Below are 22,628 nucleotides of genomic sequence, written 5' to 3' on the forward strand. Positions count from 1 at the left end.
TTGTGTAACAGATGGAATTAATATGTCTGAAGAAAGGAACCTATTTAAACTTAATTTCTATTTAAATATATTATGTCTTGCCTGTGATGTTGTTTTCTTATTTTATATTAACTTTTGTCTGTTTTTCAAGATGAAATGAACAAATATATTAAGCAAAAGTAAATATAAACATCAGCACAAGGATGCAATACATCACTTTACAATTACTGAATATTGACTTACCATATGCTAGTCCACACTCCTCTTCCCTCTGAAAATCACTGGAGAAAAGCAGGTTGAAGTGATATTAGCAAAAGATTATATATTTAAAAAGTTTGGTTTGGTTTTTCAAAAACGGTTTACCTATAAATCTCATACAATAAGCGTGAGCAAACAGTGGTTTGAGTGATTTTAACGTCAAGTAAGCTTTTAAATATTTATGCAGATTAAAAGCTCAGAATGGAAACGTGCTCACCTGTGCCAACTTCGTTTCCTGCACAAGTGACTGTGAGAGAAGAAACAAAAGAAGGTCAAATTCAGTTACTGCACCACAATAATGTTGTAATGTTTCAGCTGAATTGTACTTTTATGCTAAAATTTTCTTTACTCCTTTGCTTTTTTTGTTCAAATGAAGTTAAAAGAAAATCCTTTACACAAGTTTAGAAAATGACTGAAATAGTTGTGAAGCTATAGACTTTGTTAATGCTGAAAATTAACTTTTAAATATCATGAAAACTAAACAAAGTTGTAAAAAAAAACTTTGCTTCAACAACAAAACAAATGTGAACATTATCCATCACCAGACATCAGTGTGAGAGTCCACTGTCATACCTGAGTACAGTCTCTGCGGGCAGAACAGGACTTTGCTGCCCTCTGGTGTGAGCGGAGCCACCATTACATTATAGACGTCTCCACACTGGACGTTGCTGACGTCACAGCTGTTCTCCCCAGGAGATGCAGTGCAGGTGTAGTTGTTGCTGCTGGCCACCATCTCTGTGATGTAGCTGTGGCTGCTGCCAGCTCCGCGCCAGTACACCCTCAAAGAGTTACTGTGCAACCTGTAGAGCCGGACACCTGATGGACAGCACGCACCTACGAGAGAGAAAGATTTACATAAATGTAAATTAGCATAATATTAGAATAGTAATAATATTAGTTTGTGTGTTTTAAATGGTCTCTGAAGCTGCATTTACACCCCTACTCACTAGACGAGAAGCCCTGATAGGTGCAGTTGGACCTTCGTCCGCTGTGGCTGAACGCCTCCATGGTGACAGTGTAGTTGGTCCCACAGGTGATGCATCCCATGAGGCAGTGGGAGTCCTTGGTGTGGCAACGGGCGTGACCACGTGATGATGTCAGAGAAGTGATGAACGAATGGGCTCCTTTGGCATGAGACCATGAGACGTTGGTCATCGCCTGAGTCACCTGGTCCACTCTTAGACTCACCGGGCAGCAGGGCTCTGGAAAAGAAGAGGATATACAGTATTTTTTCATGTCTGAATACCTCTACCACTGCTTGTTAGAGATTTTGGACCTTAGTGTTACACATCTTTTCGAGGAATGGTGTAGTAGTTACACAGACTTCTGTCAAAGAACATTTAAATTGTTGTTTCCTTTAACTCGTCATCCGTCTGTACATTTCTAATTGAATGGATCCATCCAAACCTTCGACTGCTCACCTGTTTCCAGAGAGTCACTGAAGCTGGGTAAACTCTGGCCTGCGGCACTCGTTGCTGTGACACTGACCTCATAGGTGGAGCCACAGGGAAGGTCAGTGATGTCACAGGTGTTTCCACTGGTGGTGCAGTTGTGTTCACCGCCATCTCCTGTCGCACTCACAGTATAAGTTGCAGCCCTGTTGTTTGCTGTCCAGCTGACACTGACGCAGGAGGAGTTCTTTGGATTCAGCATCAGATTCGTCGGCATGCAGGGAGCTGGTAGGAACGAAGGAAAGAGAGAACTAAGCTGAGTGTGTCCATACCCTTTGAGGGTCCTACTTACAGTACATTTTCAAGGTGGAAATTTTAATAATATAAATAAACTTTATTTATGTGCCACTTTTCAAAACAAAGTTACAAAGTGGTTCACAGGACAAAATAAAACACTTTAAATGTCATAGAACATGAAGCAAAAGAGCTAAGTATGAGGAAGAATAACATAGGTTAAATAGAACAATATCAAATATTTAGAACAATCAAATAAAATAAGAGTTATGAGAATGTGTTTTGTTTCAAGAAGTGACCAAACAAATAAGGAACAGATTGATGTTACTTTAGTTGTATGAAAAGTGCTATACCAAGAAAGTTAGATTGGCTGACTGATTGATTGATTGATTGATTGATTGATTGATTGATTGATCAAGAGGATCATAGAGGCATACTACTTTTGTCTGTACTATTCCTAAAATAATCCTGTCATATTTCCATGATTATTCAGCAGCATCTGTGCTACTGAAAATACAACCTGAGACCAAGCCACTTCACATGGTTAGTAAGGGCCATCCCATCAGTTAAAAATGAACAAAATACCTACTGTGTATATGAAAAGGAGTAAGATTATTACCTGTGTCTTTGGTGTGAGCTCTGCAGGCACGGTTGCATCCACTGATATCATTGCAGGGTATCACCACCACGCTGTAGGGACTGTCACAGTTGAGGTCAGAGAGGGCGCACACCGGTGCCGTGTCGTTACACAGGATGACCTGTGCACCATCCGCAGCCCGAGTCTCGTACAGCTCCGCCCCCCGAGAGGCCGTCCACTGGATCTCCAGAGTGTCAGTGCTCACCAAGGAGACGGACACACCCTCTGGACAACAGGGCACTGAAACACACAGGTGAAACACAGGTAAACATTATAATGGTCAGAAATGAGACTCATCAAGACTCTTATAACATGTCACCTGAGCTGCTACTCACAGGTGGTATGGTTGAGAACCTGTCCTTGAGGACTGCTGCCAGCCTGGTTGAAGGCATAAACATACATCAGGTATGTGTAGCCACACTCGCAGTGGTAGGTGCAATTGTTGCTGGTGGTGTTGCACATTTCCTCGCTGCCGTCACCTCTCTTGATGAAAGCTGAGTAGCTGTCAGCATGAGGCACTGTGTCCCACGTCAGCGTGCAGTTTCCTTCTGGAGACTCCACGAGAGCCAAAGACTGTGGCGGGCAGGGGTCTTACAGGACATGGAGGGAGATTAGTCACACTCATTTACTGATGATACCACTGATGTGATGCTGCAGTGTGTAGTACTTGGATGTGATAATACTTCATGTTTACAACACTACGATAAGGTACACAAAGATGTGATGAATCAGGAACGACTTCATACTTCATGAATTATTAATGAGTAATTCCTGAATAACTGTGATTTCAGGACTATGTAGTACTTAATCATTAGTTACTCTTTTTCCTAGTGGTTACTACTCAGTATTATGTTTCACTTTACTTGAAAGTACACAAAAAACAAAAACAGTAACTTATATATATACATATACGTATATTCATTAATATGGTATCTCCCAGTCTGTTCTCTAGTAAATCAACATTATCTACAATATAGTCCTCAAATCACAGTTATTCAGGAATTACTCATTAAGGATTCATTAACTATTAAGTTGTCCCTGGTTCATTCATTACTCGCTCCTCAGTAACTACTTCCATTTTTGTGAAGCTTATTGTTAAAGTGTTACCAAACTATCTTTATTAGTGTACGAAAAAGATGACAAAGGGAACCATAATTTTCCACTTATATCTGTGTTTAAATTAAAGTCAAAATCAGTACCAGGAATAAATAGATTAATAAAACAACAAACAAACAATATTAGCGGATAAACTGCTTGGTATAAAATCTCAAATCAAATCAAATCTCTACTACTCACAGGTAACAAACACCACGGGGCTCGATGGGTAACTGGGCCCGGCCTCGTTGGACGCTGTGACCTGGACCATGTGAGCCTCTCCACAGCCGACCGGTGACAAGGTGCAGGAGCTGGATGTTGAGTTACACGTGAGGTTTTGGTCACTCATCACATGGTAATAGACAGATCCATAGACCGTCTGATCGAGTTCCCAGGACACAGAGAGTCCGGCCACATTGTTATTCATCACCATAGAGACACTGACAGAAGATGGTGTTGGAGGTCCTGTTAAAACACCAAGAAAAAAACACATAAAGATACATCAAAGTGTACATTAAAACAGATACACACCCATTAGGACTGTTCAAATAGCATATTAATGTTTGTTTCTTATAAAATATCTTTAGAACTTTTCTTCTCTTCTGCATTTCTGCAGAATAATGTGCTTTCAACTACACTGTATTTATCAGATGGTTATATTTTTGTTATTTTTTAAGAGATGTTATAGACAATAAGTTGATAAAAAATTATGTATTTCTACCTCTCATAAAACACTAAATGTAGCAACATTGAAATACTGTTTATATGTTTTAAAGGTGTGTTTTACTGCTAATATTTATTTTAACATCAAGTCCCTATGTATGTTGTTGCTCTGATGGTACATGTCTTTGTAGAAAAATTCAGACAGCCTTGGCTATCATCCAATTCATACTTAATGGTCTGATGTGTCTACTTTGATACTACCTCTAGAAGTCACCAAAGTTATTCGATGAACGCAAGATGCTTAGGGTAGGTTATGAGTATGACATTCCCAGTGAAGTTTACTATTTCAGTGCCACAATGCCATTTTGGACAAAAAAAAATATAAACCATCCATTATGTACTTATCTTTTTCACAAGTACTTAATAACAACATGTGAGGGATCATTGCAAAATGTTTCTTATGTATATATGTATGGACTGCATTTCGTTGTCTCTGTACTTGTACTGTGCTCAATGACAATAAAGTTGAATCTAATCTAATCTAATCTAATATATTCTGTGTGTATATAAATATCAGCCAATCAATTAATATTGAAACTCTTTAACTTCCCAGTATCGGTATCAGCATTGCCCACAAAATTCCAGTATTGGGCAGGCTCTGACTTCAAATGCAGAACATCTCAGAGTTTCTACGTTACTGAAGTGAAAGGTTTAAACACTTTCAGTCATTTTCAGTTCAACTTTTCCTTTCCCTTATCAAATATATGATTTCACTTTGTGTTGGTGGCTTTGATGCCTCATAGTATTTACTGACAGGAGGTCAAGGTTAAGCTTTTTTTCTATTTAGGCTTATAAATAATAGTTTGGGACTTTCCAGATATTATATATTATATATATTTTCTGATAAAGTGTTCCTGCACATAAACTGCAGTCTTCCACCTCTAGCTGCTCTCACCTTGAAATTTGCAGCATGAAATAACTTACTGGTCCAGTTTCTTATCAAGAGTTGCAGTGAAGATGGACGAGTAAAGGTTAAGATTTTGGAAGTGAAAACCCAATAAACAGTTCTCTGATATGTAGCTGTGAGAGTTCTTGCAAAATGTTAAGACCTAATTACCTATTTTATTGTATCTCTTCATGTATGAGATTTATACATATTATTATAAAAGTGTACATGTACTAATAACTGAGATTTAGTGTTCACAGAAGTTCAGAGAGAATAAAAACAGAGAGGTGTCTCAGTGTCTCCTTACGTGTCGTCTGGTTGATGAACAAACTGCGATCTCCCTTTCGTCCCTCAGGGTCCCAGGCATAACTCTTGATGTTGTAGAGCGAGCCAGCATCCAGGCCAGTGATGGTTAAATTGGTGTTGGTGGTGTTGTGCTTCACGGTGGTGTTTGAGCCCAGCTTGTATAAAGACAGGGTGTACTGCACAGCGTAAGCAACAGGATCCCAGGATACACTGATGCTGTCATTGCTGGGGGAGGAGGTGGCGGAGAACTGAGGAGGAGGCAAAACTGTGGAGGAGAATAAGTTTTACATGTTTGGAATGTTTTGAGGGCTGGAGAATGCACTTTAACACTGTTTACAAGCCAAGAAGAAGCACAGTTAATCCATAAAATAAAGAATCTGTGGTAGTGGTTTTTAGTTCCATCCAAGATTATCTGCCACTGAAGCCCAGTGAAATACAAACAAACACAGATACAATGTCACTTTAGTGGTTAGTGGCAGTGCATTCAGTAGTAGTCTTTTGGTCCAAGTCAAGTCTATCAGAGCAAGTTTCACTGTAAATCAAGCCACATGTCTTTAAAGGAGCACTCTGTAGTTTTTGTTTTTATGCCTAAACAAACTAAATGAACAAACTCTATGTTTTCATGATGATATAAATGAATAAACAAACTGAGCTTAAAGGACAACACAATTTCATACTGTTTTACTTTGTTTATATGTGGCGGACCTGCCAAATTTCTAGCTTCAAACAGTGTTCTAGGACCTTATTTTCCTCTGAGAACAGCTTATTTATCAGTTATGGAAAAAAATAAATATGTCTGAGTTTGAATTTACTTATCCATTTTCATTAGTCGCAGATGCATCAGTAATTTAAAATTTGACCAAAATGTGTTTTTTAATATTTTGAACATGTTAGAAAATATTAATAAAATTATTAATTTTATACTTAATTGTAGTCTAACATTAAGTATACGGTGGCCCTGAGGGTCAAAACCCAAAACATTTTGTTTTCTGAAATGTGTTTTGACCCTCAGGGTCACCATATAAGTAGCCTACTTTTGTAAAGTTAAACCAAAAAAGAGATGAATAATGGCAAACTGTAAACAAAAAATGGTGAAACCGCTTGTTCCATGTTTTTTTAGGCTCATGTGGATCATATTCCTCCCCCTTGGGAAGGGAGTGAAGGTAAAGGGTGACAGCTATGTTCTCAAGATGAGGTCAACTCATTGTGTTTGACATAGAATGGTCTGGTAGAGTTACCACCCATGTAGGATGGGTCCTGAGGGGTACAGATGCATTTATGGGGTAAGACAAACCTGGATTTGCACCAACACTGACACCAGACTTCACTGAAGATGATGTGTGCATTCACTGTATGTAGTCTCTGTGCTGTGGGACAATGAGGCAGATCGAGTGACTTCTGCAGGGCATAGGGACTGATGAGAAGAGTACTCAGTGTTCCTCAGTGAATGTGTGACTCATAAACCAGCCCTTGAGTGTTATTTTTCCACTGAATTCATAATGAGGATTGGTTTCCCAGCTGCGGATGAGAAAAATCTAACATTCTGCACACAATTAAAGACAATGTGAGAAACAACAGTACCTGTCGTTGCCATCACAGGAGAAGACGGCTGGCTGCGGCCCCCGCTGTTCACAGCCATGACGCTGAGCGTGTACTCGGTGTATGGTGTGAGGGACTTAATCTCAGTGGGGGAGGAGGACACGGTGTCTTCTCTGAAGAAGCCATTGGCGTTCTCGACTCGTACAATGTAGCTAGTCGCCGCAGTCTGCAAGTTGAACTCCACAATGAAAGTCGTGCTGTCCTTCGGCTTCACTGTCTGGATGGGATCCATCATCTCAGGGGCTAAAATAGTCACAATCAGTTCAGGATCAGAGACAGCCAAGAAAAGGACACATATTTTAACATTTCATGTAGGAAATGGAAAGATTTTGGTTGTTAGATGCAAAGGATGAGCTCCCCCTTCTCAGCTATAGTTGGCTGTGGAATCCACCTATTTACCTAAAAGAAATTTTAGCAATTAAGTAAGGAGAAACAAAATCTTAATTTGTCTCCACCTTCCTGGAAAAGCTTGAGAAAAACAGGGGGAAAAAAATCCTCTTCAGATATTTTCATCGCAATTAAGGGGGACAACAGTACCAAATTTTGGATCCACTTTTTATTTCTTCAAACTACAATGAACTGATGTGCCTGAATATGCAGCATAAAACCGTACTACATAAATTTCTTAATGGTATTTTCAAAAAAACACATACAGCAACAGAATATATAGTAAAACACAGCTAGTTTTTGAAAAAAAAATATTAAACAGCAATGAATCACTAGAATATTGTGTCATTAAGAGCTCAAACAGTACAGGTATAGACAGAAGTGTGTCTCACCTGTGGGTGCATCCAAAACTGCGGTGCTCAGTGCTACTTGGGAATTGTCCAGAGCTTCAACTGTGAATTTATACACGATGTTCGGGGACAGAGAGTTGACGGAGCCCAACACCGTGTTTGGACCAAATGTGACATAAGTAATGTGGTTGTTTGGTGAGCTTGCGGGGGCGACTGTAATTTTGTACGAGCTGGCTCCGGAGACCCTGGTCCACCTGAGTATCATGGTTTTGGATGATGCTGAAAATACGGTTACTTCGATACCTCCTGATGGGGGAGATGACAGAAGTGGAGATCATTGTAGCACTTGTTTGTCAGCCTGATACATGGATTGTTTTATATATTAATATATAATATAAACAAGGTTTCGTGTCCCTTCATTCACATGTATGACAATGATATAAACATCTAAAGTGAATTTATGATAAACAAGAACATACAGTACCTGTGGCGACTGCAGCCTGAAAATTTAGATGAGAAAATATTATTAACAATAGTTTATGTAATTATATCAAATCCTAGTCACTACTAACTAGATATCTACTTTAAAGGCTGGTTTTCCATTGCATTGTGCTATTCGTGTTTCTTAAAATGTTTGTGCCTGAAATCAAAATATTATTATAATTATAATAGATACATATATTATTTGATTACTATACCTGAGAGCATATTCCCATCAAGACAGAAATCACCAACCACTTCATAGCACCCATTCTTCAAAAACTTCTCTCAGCGTTTCTCACACAGCTACTCTTATACTTGTAAAAACACTTCACTCTCGACTTTTTCACTTTTTCTTTAGCATAACTGGTGACTGTGCTGGTTGAAATACCTCCAGCTGGTCCCTCCCACTGGAGACAAACGTCCAGTGACAGGGAAGCAGAGAGATGCACCTTGGGGCAGATGCAGGTTGGGTAGCATGAGAGGAAACACCATTGTAGCAGGCATGATATTCTATATCCAATGAAGTAGTTAGGATACCACTAAATGTGGCATGGGGAATTTGATTCTCTAGTATTTACTTTGAGGTGTGAAAGGTATGAATACATTTTCAATGTAGAAGCATACAGTGTTTCTGCCAGGAAATGAAAACAGATTTAAGGAGCACTATGTAGTTTTGGGGGAGAAATTTTAACTAGAAGAGAAATAGACTGAATTAATTGAATAAACAAAGTGACCTTAAAGGACAACACAATTTCATACCGTTTTACTTTGTATATATATTTGGCGGACCCTGCCACCTTTCTAGCTTCAAACAGTGTTCTGGGGACCTTATTTTCCTCTGAGAACAGCTTATTTATTCAGTTATGGAAAAGAGTTTTTAATTATTACCTCATCAATATTGTAAATATTAAAATTCTGAGTTTGAATTTCTTCCCTGAAATATACATAGTGCCCCTTTAAATTGAAATGTATATAGATAGCAGGTAAAAAAAAAAAAATACCTGGGTAAAAGTAAAGATATCATGATGTTAAAATATTACTTGGTACTTCATGATGATCAGATCTAGAATTCAACTTTTTTTTTTGGATTATCATAATGAGTCTATATATTTTAATTCAATTGCTGTTAGGGCCAAAACTCCCGCACACTGTTCACCTCACTCACAATCAAGAATGAATTTTAATAACTGCGTTTTGGTACAAAGACCTTCATCAGGTTATCTTCAGAGGAGACCATCTTAAATAGGTTGGTAGACCAATGTGGACCAATCAGGTCACATTACAGACAAAGATCACTCAAAATAAGATCACCCACACCTGGACCAATAAAGTCACGCTACTGAATGAAAACACTCCTGAATCAGACAGTGCAAATATGTCGGCTGACTACATCGCACTGTGGGCCTACAAAAAACATTAAACCATTTTTTAAAACATCATATAGGAAAATAATTAATGTGCATGTTCACAATAGAAATAGCATAACATTGTAAATATAATAATAATAATAATAATAATAACAGTAATAATCATAATAATAATAATAGTACACTGAACAGTGTGCAGGGGTTTTTGTCTGATTTTGCTGACCAGCTATGTAGTTAATGAGGAGATCTCGAATTAATTATATCGTTATCTTGGGAAAACAAAGTTTCGTTATCTCGAGATCTCGAGAAAATTATCTTGTTATCTCGGGAAAACAAAGTTTCGTTATCTCGAGATCTCGAGAAAATTATCTCGTTATCTCGGGAAAACAAAGTTTCGTTATCTCGAGATCTCGAGAAAATTATCTCGTTATCTCGGGAAAACAAAGTTTCGTTATCTCGAGATCTCGAGAAAATTATCTCGTTATCTCGGGAAAACGGCAGTTGTTATTTCCAGATAATAACTCGAGATCTCGAGAAAACAAATGAAATTAACTCGTTATCACAGGAAAACGGAGGAAATAAAATGTATGAATGCATGGCCCTTTAGGGCTTCCGCAGTACTTGACTTATTAAGCCAATATTATTGTCATGCTCATAATTTAGATCCTGATTAACATTCCATAGCCCCTTTTTTTTAAAAGAAACATAGATAGATAGATAGATAGATAGATAGATAGATAGATAGATAGATAGATAGATAGATAGATAGATTGATAGACTGTGGTTATAAAAAACTACAGCTGCTTTCCGTCGCACACTTGTTGACGCGGATGACGTCAGAGTTCGAGGACACGGGACAGGAAGAGCCGCAGAGGGAAAAAAACAAGATGGCATCGGGCGCAGATTACGGGCTGAAAAGAATAGTTTGGAAAAGTAAGTCCCCTCCTGTTGCAGAGTGCTTGTTGTGAATTTATTACAGGGTGACACTTTCATAACGTTTTCACAAGTTAGTGGGCTGTAAACCGCGTGTTGTTGCGTGTTTTTAACGGGTTGTTTGTGGCTACATCTCGAAATAACAGTGGACGTTGAGTTCATTGTGCTGTGTGTCGCAACGGAAGTTTACAAACTTGGATTGGTGGAAGTGTTGATAGATTGATCACAGCAGACTACACTTGGGTTGACACTCGGCGCTGTTGTCTGCCATGACTTTATTATCGTGGAATCTTTTAGACACTTGTGGAGAGGTAGTCGGAGTGAGGTCACCCTGTATCGCCAGGAGCCCCACCTCATATTTACAAGCTAACGTTAGCACAACACTGTTCAGCTAACGACGAACACAAACCTCAAGTTTTCCAACGAGCCCTGTGACGAAGTCTGTTTTCCCCTCCGACTAGTGCTTCCCGTTGTCCTGCCCTTCTTCCTTGGTTGGGGTTAGGTTATGGTTAACATGTCGCAGTCTGGACAACCAGTCCTCTCTTTGGGGTTAAGGGTTTAAGTTGTTTAGGTTAAAATAAGTAAAGTTACACTCAAATGAAAGATGCAGTGCCCATGAAGTCGAATTAACATCTTTTACAAACAGGTTTAACAACAATTGCACATGACAGCCTTCATAAAGGAAATGTGAGAATGAAGGTTAGCTAGTTGTATTGCATCAGTTTTCATCAAGGAAGAGACTTCAACTGCCTTGATTTTTACATACCCTTTTTCATAAAAGCAGAATGATGTGCTTTGTCAAACCACACACACATGCATATCTCTTAATATAGTGTGCATGCCATGCAAGTCTAATGGAGTATTTAATTCTAGGGGTTTCCCATATGGCTTTTTCAGAGCCGATACCGATATTGATTATTAGAAATCAAGGAGACTGAAAAACAGTGTTTGGGACCGATGTTTCAAAACCAGTGATCGAATAAAGTACAATTTAGTCAAGTACTGTTCTTCAAGTACAATTTTCGGGTACTTTACTTGAGTATTTCCATTTTATGACAAATTTGCAGATGTTATAACTAATATGAGAAACAACAACAAATAATTATATATAGCCCCATTCACATGGGACTAGTATAACAAGGGGACAGGATTTAGAAATGATCACCCCACGTTTGTCTTTCATGTGGCGCATTCACATATCATATCTCCTGGATATGATGTCAAGGCTCAGTGTAACATCAACTTTCAGAATTGGTATCTGTTCTTCAGCAGCCCTATTATTATTATATTTATAGTTGATTAGCCCACCTTTCTGCATGTGTTACAAGCATTAGTACATTCAGTTGTCTGACAACGGAAAACAATGAACAGTGTTATGCAAAGTATGGAAGGGAATTTGCTGTGGAAATTTTACTTTAAAAATTATGGACATGGAAGATTTGCACAGGATTAAGATCCCAGACGTCCTCCACAATCATTACAAATTACAGCAGGAGGTCCACAGGTTTGTTCCCTGTTTAAATCGGTTGGTTTTCGGTCCAACACAGGTGTTTAAGCACAAGACTCCAGCAAATAGTGAAGTCAAGAGCAGTCCTTTTTTGGGGTTTCAGTCTGTGTTAATCCCTCATGAGTCATGTTCTGTGTCTCTTACAGGAATAAAAGACACAATTATTGCAGACTGCAGAAAATCGGAAGTATGGAAGGTAGGACAACCCTCTATTTGATCAATACTGAGTCTTCAGACTGTAATTGCACTAACAGACAACCTCCATATTACAGATCAAGCATTAATGTGATTGATGCACTGTGACTGAATAGAATTGTAATTTATCATTTCAGCAGTGTCACTACTGCAAAATCTAGCAACATATGACAGTGTGATACATAGTGACTCACCACTACCGGTTTATTCTTCTTACAGATAATGATCCTGGACTCCTTCACCACCAAGCTCCTCTCATCATGCTGCAAAATGTCGGATCTGATGTCAGAGAAAATAACAAGTAGGCTTTGTTTTCAATCATACATAATACAGGTAAAAGACCAAAGTAACTGAGGTGTGTCTGTGGATGTCTCTAACTACTCTGTTAAAATAAACCTTTGATTTCTTCAGTTGTGGAGGACCTGTTCAAAAGCAGAGAGCCTGTCCCAGAGATGAAGGCCATATACTTCATGTCACCAACCGCTAAGGTTTGCATTATATTGCATTTTGATCCAAGATTTTTTTTTTTCCCAAATTAGTTCTCAATCTTGTGATTTTTTTTATTTATTTTTTTTTCATTATCATTTGGTAGTCTTGCCATACTCTGGTGTGATATCTTAAATTTATTTTTATTTTTTAGTGCGTGGATGCCTTCATCGCTGACTTCAAGTCCAAACCCAAATATAAAGCAGCATATGTTTATTTCACTGACTGTAAGTACCTTATGAATCACTAAATCACCACTAATTCTACTACAATTGACCCAACATGATCAGATGTTGTGGTTAATCTTTTCCCTTTTTTGTTTAACTGATAACATCCAAACTGAAAGCTCTTTGCTCCCACAGACTGTCCTGACGACCTGTTCAACAATATGAAGCTGCACTGTGCAAAGTACATACGAGTCTGTAAGGAGATAAACATGTGCTTCATGCCACAAGAGGCCCAAGTGAGTAGTTGCCTTAAGGTTCTTTTGTAATGCTCAGTTTCCTCTTTTTTTATCCTGACTGTCAATTTCTAAGTGAGGAAAACTTCACTTGTTTTAGCGTGTTCAGTGTCATGTTGTTGCTGGGAAGAAGAGTGACTCTTTAATGGGTGTTGGCTGCTTTAAGCTGTCATGATTTTACAAGCTTTGTATTATCCTTGTTGCTTGGGAACTGTAACTGGTTATTCACTGTATTATGAAAAATAGAAAGGTCTCATCTGTGATGTGATTTTAACAAAGCAGTTCAAGTCAAATGTATTTTTTTTTAATATCCAGGAAGTTAGTTTTGAAGTCAGAAAAATCACCAGAGACATTCCTAATTAATAATTGAAATAAATGCGGATATAAATAAATAAATAAAGATAATTAATGTGATTAAAATAGAAATACCAAAAATGTGTAGTCTGGAGCTTTGGCTTAATATACGTACCATTTTAAAACATTTTTGGTGGTGGTAGTAATTATATGTAGTATTCATTATACAATTACATGCAAATTGTCCACTTACACAATAGTTTTTCATTTTTACAGTGATGCGTTGAATCTTTTTCAGGTGTTCACATGTGATTATCCTGGGGCTTTCCAAAGTATCTACAGTCCCAACAGCCAGGACAAAAAGAAGACACTGGAGACTCTCGCAGACCAGCTCGTCACACTCTGTGCCACGTTGGACGAGTACCCAGGGGTCAGATACAAGAAGTAAGCCACAGCAGATTTAGTTTCTCAGCTTACAGCAGACCTCAGCCCCCAAGCAGAATGACACCTTTTACAAGAAAAGCCTAAACTCTGACTACAGAATGTGTTACCTAACTGTGGCAGAAAACAAACGAGAGCAGTGTGAGACTTTTGTTTTCTTACATCATATATGATTTTAGTTTACACACAGTATACATACAACATAAACATTCAAAAGCAACAAGCAGACAGATGAAATCAAACAAAGACAAATGTACAAACAGTTCTAAAAACTGCTATATTTCAAACTTTTGTCAAAAACACTCAACTGGGGTGATTTAAAGTTTTTTTTTTCCTTTTTTTACAAATGGCTGAAAAACCAGTACATGTGTAAAATCATTGTGACTGTGATAACTCATGGAGAGAAAATTATATCACAACTAGAGACAGCAACATGGAGAACGCCAAGGCCCTTGCAGAGCTGGTAGACAACAAGCTGGCCAGACACTATGAGCTGGACGACAGCGGCAAAAAAAAGGTGAGACTTAACAGAGAGTGTTGAAAGAATAAACAAGGTCTGAGCCTAGGGAGTAAATGAGAACCTGACAGAACAGTATTATTCTCCACTGACAGCTCAACACAAGACATTCACCAAAAGAGAAAACATTTTTCCTTTGTCTTAAGCAGATTGAATTAATGGTGTCCTTCAGCAGATACTTGAAGATTGCAGCAGTTGCTTGGTTGCAACTACGCAGTATTACTGAAAGCAATGCTAATGTCACTGTATATGGAAGACTAAATATACCAAAAATAATATAAGAAATAATAAATGTTGATAATATGTATAAAATGTTACATAAATTGATATTTCTGTATTAGGTGGCTGCTGTATCTATTTTTTTGTATTAATTTATCTATTTATTTGTTTACCCGTTTAATTTTCCATTTTATGTACTAATTTATTCATTTTAAAATATATTTATTTCTGTATGTTTTTCCCTTTGTGGCTTTTCCCTGTATGTATTTCCACAAACTTATTTATTTTATATGTTCTTTTTACAATTTTTTTTACACTTTTAGAATAAATGCATATATTTAGTTTAATGTTATTTCTAGTGCATTTAATGGCAATATTTTTTGAGCTTTTGATTTATTTTGGATTTAGGCAGTTTCAGTCCTTGATGACTGTACACAGTAACCACTGTTTGTATAATAAAATTAGGCGCTATATTTATTGTTTTCTGTGTATTTCCCTCCTGTCACAAGGGAAAGACCCAGGCCCAGCTGCTGATAGTGGAAAGAGGTTTAGACCCCGTCAGCCCCATCCTGCACGAGCTGACCTACCAGGCCATGGCTTACGACCTCATTGACATTGAGAACGACACCTACAAGTAAAACAAGCTTTTCCTACTGTATCTATTAAAACACACATAATATGCTTATGGCATCATATTGCGTTTTTTAAAATTTAGACAATACTATAGCTGAAGCTAATAATCCAGTCATTTTTGTGGCCAGGTACAAGTCTAAAGATGGCTCAGAGAAACAGGCCCTGCTGAGTGAAGAGGACATGCTCTGGATTAAGCTCAGGCACAAACACATCGCTGAGGTCTCAGAGTAAGTATGCAAGTTGTGAGGATGAAGGTGTCCCTTTCCATCTTCCGTAATCCAACCATAACCCATTTTTTTTCTTACAATAGACAAATCCCCAAGATGGTAAAGGAAATATCTGCCAGCAAGAAGCAGCCAGATGGGAAGGTACAGCACTGTGTTTTCTTCTTTTGTGCTTCACTGATGATCTGTGCATTTCATACTAAAAATGCATATCTTGTGCAAACATTTCATTTTTTTCCAGATCACAATCAGCAATTTGGCCCAAATGATGAAGAAGATGCCGGCATTCCGTAAACAGTTGACTGAGGTATTTAGTACCAGTATTACTTCATTTTGTCTGGACCGGTGTCACTAAGCCCTGGCAACTGTTTTCCCTTACCTTTAAAGTTATCTATTCAACTTCAGGATGAGAATTTTAACAGACACTCATAATATTTACTTCTTACCAGTAATTATAGCACTAAGTGATCATTACTTTGTGGTAGGGTGTGGTGCCTCCAAAGCCTGGTGTCACGTGCCGTTGACTTCATCATGTTTTTAGCAACAAAACAGAATAAAAGTCATAATATACATAAGTGTCTTTCATGAAAGGGAATAATTTAGAAACAATACTTAGAGCATAAAGTACATTGTTCTGCTAATATTAACTCTTCTCTCTGCCTGAATTGTAGAAAACTGTTCATCTGCAGTTGGCCGAGGACTGCATGAAACATTTCTCAAACAACGTGGAGAAACTCTGCAAGGCTGAACAGGTCAGTCTGTGCTCTGTTGTCTGTTTTGATGGAACAATTGCCAAACACTTTTACCACTTCACCTTTCTTGAACAAGTCAGTTGGAGTGGAAATTCTCCTTGTGAGGTTGAGAGTTGCTAAATCTCAGAAGAATTGTAGACTCAGCGTGATGAATCAGATCTCTTTAATACATGCAGCATGGAGAGAAGACCTGGAGTGTTCTCTCCAGTCTTCCAAATGTTTCTGCCTTAAATACAGTGGTTGCATACTTTACGACAGTCATGAATAACTTCTTCCCAAAGCAATGACCCCCTGGTGTTTGTTTTGATCATGTCTTTCCCAGGGCAGTGACCATTTGCTGTTTCATTGAAATGTAAATGTCATCTTATCATCCTTCCTGTAACACCTCAGGCAGAGAGAATTGCCCTTCATGTGACTTTATGACCCTTACACCTAAGGAGGATTATCCCCTCCTCCTCTCACATCCTGATATGGTCTTTACAGTACATTGATTACTGAATGGAAAACTATTCAATTTCTCACACAGTGAGTGGATGATGGTTCAGTGAGTAGAGATAAGATTTGCTGGGAGCAATCCTCATGACCTCAAGCATCTGTCCTGATTTTCTATGAGTTCTTTTCTGTAGCCAAGTCAGCTTCCAGATGTGAAAGATGAGGAGCTTTATGTATGAATGTAACAAAAACCTAAAAAAAAATTGCAACATTCCCAGCCTAAATGGTAAATTAAAAGAATGGTTTGTCTCTGTTTAGGACCTTGCAGTGGGGTCAGACGTGGACGGGGTGAAGGTTAAGGATCCCATGAGGACACTGCTGCCTGTGCTGCTCCACCCGTACAGCACCCACGATAAGATCAGAGCTGTGCTGCTCTACATCTTCAGCCTCAGCGGTACGCCAATCTTCTCCTGCAGGAGACTCGTCTCTTTTTATTGTCTGTTCATTGGCATTCTGTAAAGCAGCATCTTGATTTGTGGCCATATATACACTGTTATTAGTTGATTTAAATTTTTATTCAACAGACCACGTCATACAACCTTACACACAAATATGCAGACAGCACATTTTGATTACTGTTGTGATGCCAGGGATATGGATATCATTTTTCTAGATAATAGTTTAATTTTATAATAGATAATTTCCTCAAAAAAGACAATAAAATGGACCTTAAACCTTGTTGACAAAGATCCTCATGACCAACTATTTGACTCAGAGGATGGAGGCCTAAAAGACTATCATCAGATTTTAACACTGGTTTGTTTGTTTATTTGTTTGGTATTGGTAAACAGGAACAACAGACGAGAACTTGAGCAAACTCATCCAGCATGTAAAGATCGAAGACGAACGAGAATTTATCCTGAACTGGAAAGAACTCGGGGTCCCGATCATCACATCGGTATGTAGAGAAGAGGAAAAGGTTGATTGAATTAATTGATTGTAGCCAGGCAGTTTTAGTTGGAAGCTGGAATTTTCACTGTTCAGGTTCAGTGCTTTTTTTTTGTTTTTTTAGTTCTTTGTGTCAGAATGTTTTTGTCTTGTTAATCTTTTCAGTTTGATTATTCAGTCCCTGAATCCTGTTTATGTTTCTTGCACTCCTGTTTCTAGCCTAGTTTCTTCTCGCGCAAACCAACCAGACGAGATCGTTCCCAGGATCAGACGTACAATCTGTCCAGATGGACTCCTGTCATAAAAGATGTGATGGAGGTCAGTGAGAAGATTTTAGCATGTTATGTAATGTATCCAACTTCAAATTATTTATTTGTTTGCACAACAATTACATTGAAGCACACGTTGGCAATGATCAACAATGGTCAGACAATATGTATTTAAAAGAAGTCCACAAGTGATAAGGATTAGAATCTGAGGCTAAGACATAAAATAGTGCAGAAGTTATAATAGAGGAATTCAATGTAAAATAAAATGTAATGTAAAAACAAATACTGTGGTAGACTGGTGTACAGTAGTGATTAATAAAATGTGATATGTGCTGGTATGAAGAGAAGAGGGAAAAAATATTGTTTAAAAATTGACTCCTTCCAGCTAGATTTTTATTTTTCTCCGTTTTCGATGAAAAGGAAGTTTAGCAACTATGCCAACCATAATGAGTTATGAGTTGTGTAGCATGACTCCAGAGGATTTAAAGTGGCTATAGATAGGATAGAAAAAGAAAAGCCGGCATTAGCATGAGAACACAAAATACACATGTTTAGCTTTAGGTCACTGTGCTGCCGCAGTTATTATGAACAGAACTGTAAAAGCAGCACAAAAGGAGGTGATCAGATTCAGGTCATCTGATAAACAGTGTCACATGTACTGTATATGTGTGTTGTTTTGTACCATTTCCTCCTTTTGTATAAGACATCATCTTAGCATCTATAAGGCACAATAATGCATCAGTTATGTGTTGATCCCTGGGGATGAGCCTTCTGTGTCAGCAACATCCTTCTGTACTGATCCTCAAATACTGCTTTGTATGTAAAATGTGTTATGGGGTTATTGTGGTTAGGCGAGATTGTGTTTTGTGTTAAAGCAGAGGTCGGATGTCAACATCACCTGTTGCCTTGCATAAAGAATCATTGTGCATGCAGTGTCTGGTCTACCTTTCCACAGTGTCTTGTAAATAAATTGGTGGCTGTTTGTTTTCAATCTGGTAAGTTGAGTTGCCATCCATAAAACATGGAAGAAATAATATATCAGTTCAGAGGCTATTTCATTTAAAACTCTGCTGTTTAGTCCACTTCTCAGAAATGGATTGGGAAATAGGAGGCAGAGTTCCATCACGACCCTTTGGGCAGTAAAACTTTATTTTTTTCCTGAAATATGACCTGATGACTGGTTCTGACAAAGAAGAGAAATTCACCAATTTGGTATCAAATAAGGCCTGCAAGAGGAAAACTCTTGGCCACAGGATAAGTTAGATCAAAAAGATCTGGCTGACCTGTAACATAGTAAGCTCCTTTGTGTCTTGGCCTTTTTTTTCACTTGCTCATCCTGTTATAACTTGAAAAGCCATTTCTGAGCAGTCTTCACCACCCGAGCACCTGTCTTCCTGTAAACAGGGGTGAACAGTTTGCTCTTGTAGCAGGAAACAGACTCGTATTTGATGTGTTGCAACATCGAATCTGGTTGAAATCAGTTCAAACCAATCTGCTCCTTTTTAAAATTTTGTGTATTTTTCAGTGCTGAAAAAAGATGAGCTGTATCAGTTTAGAACCACAACTAAGAGCCAAAGTCTCTTAAACTGAGGAGTGCTTGACAACAGATTTGTTCCTATATCCTTAGCTGTGTTTTGACATCCCCTGATGCACCTTTTAGTTAGCAACTGATTTGTTATATAGTTATGTGCTTTCTCCATAGTTCAACTTTTGTAGTTTGGTTCTTGGTCACAGATAAAAGACCACATATTTTCGTTCATTTAAAGTCATTAAAGTGAAATGTCATGCATTCCAAATGTAGAGAGAAGGATAGCAGCACCAGCAAAAATCAAAATCAATGTTTGAAACCTGGTATCAAGTGTTGGCGTGTCGGGCACATAGAAATATCTGCAAAACTGTCGGTTCAGCCTTTTATTAAAAAATACCCATAAGTAGGATAGCCTGCATTAAGTACAATCAAAAGTCAATCCTACAATCAGTGATATTGGATTGCCAAAGAGAGTTGGTCATTATGGGGCTCTGTTTACCTTGTGTTACTTTTAGGATGCTGTGGAGAACAAACTGGACACCAAGGAATGGCCGCACCAGTCTGAGTGTCCTGCTGCCTGGAACGGCTCCGGGGCTGTCAGGTACAGTAGGCCTTTATGAGTGATAAAACTAGGGTTTGTAGTTTATGGAAATAATTATGATTTCTGTCACTGATGATCTGATCAGGCTTTTAGATCCCAATTACTAACATTAATGTCAAAAAACTCATGCATGAGACTCTGAAAGCCAACCCTGTTTCCAAGTGTTATGAATGTTAGAACACTACTTGAAAAATCTCAATATTGTTGTTTTAAACTGTCATTCAAAAGTAATAGGCAGTTGTCTTTTCATATATGACTAACAATCCTAGGGGGATGTTTTTACACACAAGTTCATATTTGATTTACAGACAAGAGTCAATGTGTGATGAGATAGCGCCCTCCAGTGATCATTTCTGTTCCTACTTTGAGCGCAGGATTCTTAGTGTGGTGTTTCTGTAAGGGTCTGAATTGTCACTGTGACAGGGTTTACTCATGAGAATAATCTGGGTGTGTTTTAGCCTTATAAGTCCCTCACCCTTTCCCTGTCTTTCTTGCCAGGATGATGATTTTGGTGTGTCTTTCCACAATTTGGACATGCAGCTCCTACTCTTTCTATAAAATCTTTTAAAATTGCTGTTGTCCATCATCTGTCCCACAGTGCCCGACAGAAGCACAAAGCCAGTTTTCAGGATGAGCGCAGGACCGGGTCACGCCTCATCATCTTTGTTCTAGGAGGAATCTGCTTCTCTGAGATGCGTTCTGCCTACGAGGTCACCCAGGCAGTAAAATCCTGCGAGGTCATCATAGGTGAGATTACACAGATAAAGGATTAAATCACCTCTTTCCCTGGGCATATAAAGTAAATGCCTCTTATAGCAAATTGACTTTAAATTGGAGTTGGTACTCACTGACTATGCAAGGAATATTCTCAAGTTCTTATTTAAATGAGCTGAAGGTTGGTTTGATACAGTATCATAAAATTCAACTGAATTGGACTTAGGCCTGAAATTACCCACCCAGTTGTAAATGTAAAATGACTCAACAGCCCCTGTTTTTATTTCCAGCTCTTTTACTGGAGCCAGTCAGAACTGTGAGTTTGGTTTTATGCTCTAAATTGGGGCCTAATGGTTCTTGTACTTTGATTCCAGGGTCTTCTCACATTTTGACTCCCACCAGTCTCCTGGATGACATCAAGGCTCTGAGCAAACGCCCCATGGAGACTTTCACAATAGACGAAAGGAGCAATGCCTGAGAGGTGTGACCCTCCAACTAACAGCTCCCCAAACCTCCACTGCCTCTCTACATCTCGTATCGCTCGACACAGTGCACTCAACTCTACTTCCTGATTGGAAGGCTGAAGGGAATTTACCTTATGCTTATTATATTTTAATACTCTTTTCAAACCTGCTGCACATTTACAGCAGGCAAACTCTCTTTTAACTTTGTCACTTCAGGAAGCTGATTTACTTGTTGAAGATTAACTAAGATTATGGCCTGCTTCAGGCATTTATAGTTTGACAATTCTCATTTGATAATATAGATCATATTAAAAGTGAATTGACCTCATCCTGCAATGAGCATTTTAAGTCAAAATTGTCTAATCTGCCTGTGTGTTTGCCTTTGTCCATAAAAGAAAATATTGGTTTTGTTACATGTTGAAAGATCTCTGAGAAACTTTCAGAGACAGGACTGAGGAAAGTAATGCAAAGCTCTGTATATATTGTATGTAAGCACTGAGTCCCTGCTTTGTCATTCAGATTTTTTGGCACTATTGTTTGTAAACACTTAATGCAATTTTGAGTGTTTTCAACATAGAGTATATACGTTTTCCTTGAATTGAACAACTGACTAATAAATGGATGAAGTGGTTCAAATTGTGTCTGAGTTGAAGTTATGGTTGATGTTGCTTTGTTTGATAGAGCAAAAAATATCAATATTGTGAAAATGCAGCAAATAAAACAATGTAAGAAACTGACTCATGTACCTGGAAGAGCAGGGTGAACGTAAAACCTGATTCTAGATATTCATCTTACATTGACCTCAGTAAACTACACATAAATAATTGTTACATTATGTTTGCACAGAATGAATCATTTGTCCAAGGAATGGTGGTAAAAGCACAATCACTCTGATCCATCAAAATAAAAACTTAATATTCATAACAAAAAAGCCCTTTTATAAACAGAAAACCAAATGTTCAATGGAGACCAGACCCAGTGTCCAATGAACATGCTGCACTTATACATGCTTAACAGACAACAAATGAACCAAAGATATTATGATGTTATTCTTGTCACGTTACAGATCAAATCTGCCCTACTTTTCCTGCAGGTATTGTGCTTTTGTTACACATTATTTAGACTGTTAACCACTCTACACAATGTAGACGTGTACATATTTCCTGTGTTTTTTAAAAAGAGCACACATGAGAGGGTGTTGAATCTTTTAAGTTGTGGAAGCTTTGTATTGTGAGTAAATAGAACAAACACTAAGC

At 38.2% G+C, this 22,628-nt stretch overlaps 2 protein-coding genes across 2 annotated transcripts; one reads left to right on the plus strand and one right to left on the minus strand.

The window, feature by feature from the left end:
- Positions 1 to 228: 228 nt before the first annotated feature.
- Positions 229 to 8,657, minus strand: LOC141004305 (fibronectin type III domain-containing protein 7-like). Its single transcript, XM_073475736.1, has 13 exons — positions 8,604 to 8,657; positions 8,390 to 8,405; positions 7,948 to 8,211; positions 7,151 to 7,411; positions 5,571 to 5,834; positions 3,856 to 4,119; positions 2,895 to 3,149; positions 2,542 to 2,799; positions 1,659 to 1,913; positions 1,185 to 1,439; positions 811 to 1,071; positions 455 to 484; positions 229 to 260 (listed from the first exon to the last, which is right to left on the minus strand). Exons 1-13 carry the CDS (start codon positions 8,655 to 8,657, stop codon positions 229 to 231), a joined length of 2,469 nt encoding a protein of 822 aa, XP_073331837.1.
- A 1,958-nt stretch (positions 8,658 to 10,615) lies between these two features.
- Positions 10,616 to 22,008, plus strand: stxbp3 (syntaxin binding protein 3). Its single transcript, XM_073476563.1, has 19 exons — positions 10,616 to 10,688; positions 12,342 to 12,391; positions 12,610 to 12,691; positions 12,802 to 12,878; positions 13,031 to 13,103; positions 13,239 to 13,339; positions 13,929 to 14,074; positions 14,495 to 14,588; positions 15,317 to 15,441; positions 15,569 to 15,667; positions 15,751 to 15,808; positions 15,906 to 15,971; positions 16,336 to 16,416; positions 17,167 to 17,302; positions 17,700 to 17,806; positions 18,016 to 18,114; positions 20,109 to 20,194; positions 20,793 to 20,941; positions 21,283 to 22,008. Exons 1-19 carry the CDS (start codon positions 10,643 to 10,645, stop codon positions 21,384 to 21,386), a joined length of 1,779 nt encoding a protein of 592 aa, XP_073332664.1. The 5' UTR covers positions 10,616 to 10,642; the 3' UTR covers positions 21,387 to 22,008.
- The last annotated feature ends 620 nt before the right edge of the window (positions 22,009 to 22,628 follow it).

The sequence above is a fragment of the Pagrus major genome, chromosome 11, assembly GCF_040436345.1.
Source record: "Pagrus major chromosome 11, Pma_NU_1.0".
NCBI lineage: Eukaryota > Metazoa > Chordata > Actinopteri > Spariformes > Sparidae > Pagrus > Pagrus major.

Bases quoted from the DNA above. Each gene is read 5' to 3' on its own strand.
- LOC141004305 (XM_073475736.1), bottom strand. From the start codon at position 8,657: ATGGGTGCTATGAAGTGGTTGGTGATTTCTGTCTTGATGGGAATATGC. The intron at 1,914-2,541 runs GTAATAATCTTA...CGTTCCTACCAG, and splicing joins AGCTCACACCAAAGACACAG to CTCCCTGCATGCCGACGAAT. The intron at 1,440-1,658 runs GTGAGCAGTCGA...CTTCTTTTCCAG, and splicing joins CAGTGACTCTCTGGAAACAG to AGCCCTGCTGCCCGGTGAGT.
- stxbp3 (XM_073476563.1), top strand. From the start codon at position 10,643: ATGGCATCGGGCGCAGATTACGGGCTGAAAAGAATAGTTTGGAAAA. The intron at 10,689-12,341 runs GTAAGTCCCCTC...TGTCTCTTACAG, and splicing joins GAAAAGAATAGTTTGGAAAA to GAATAAAAGACACAATTATT. The intron at 13,104-13,238 runs GTAAGTACCTTA...TTGCTCCCACAG, and splicing joins ATATGTTTATTTCACTGACT to ACTGTCCTGACGACCTGTTC.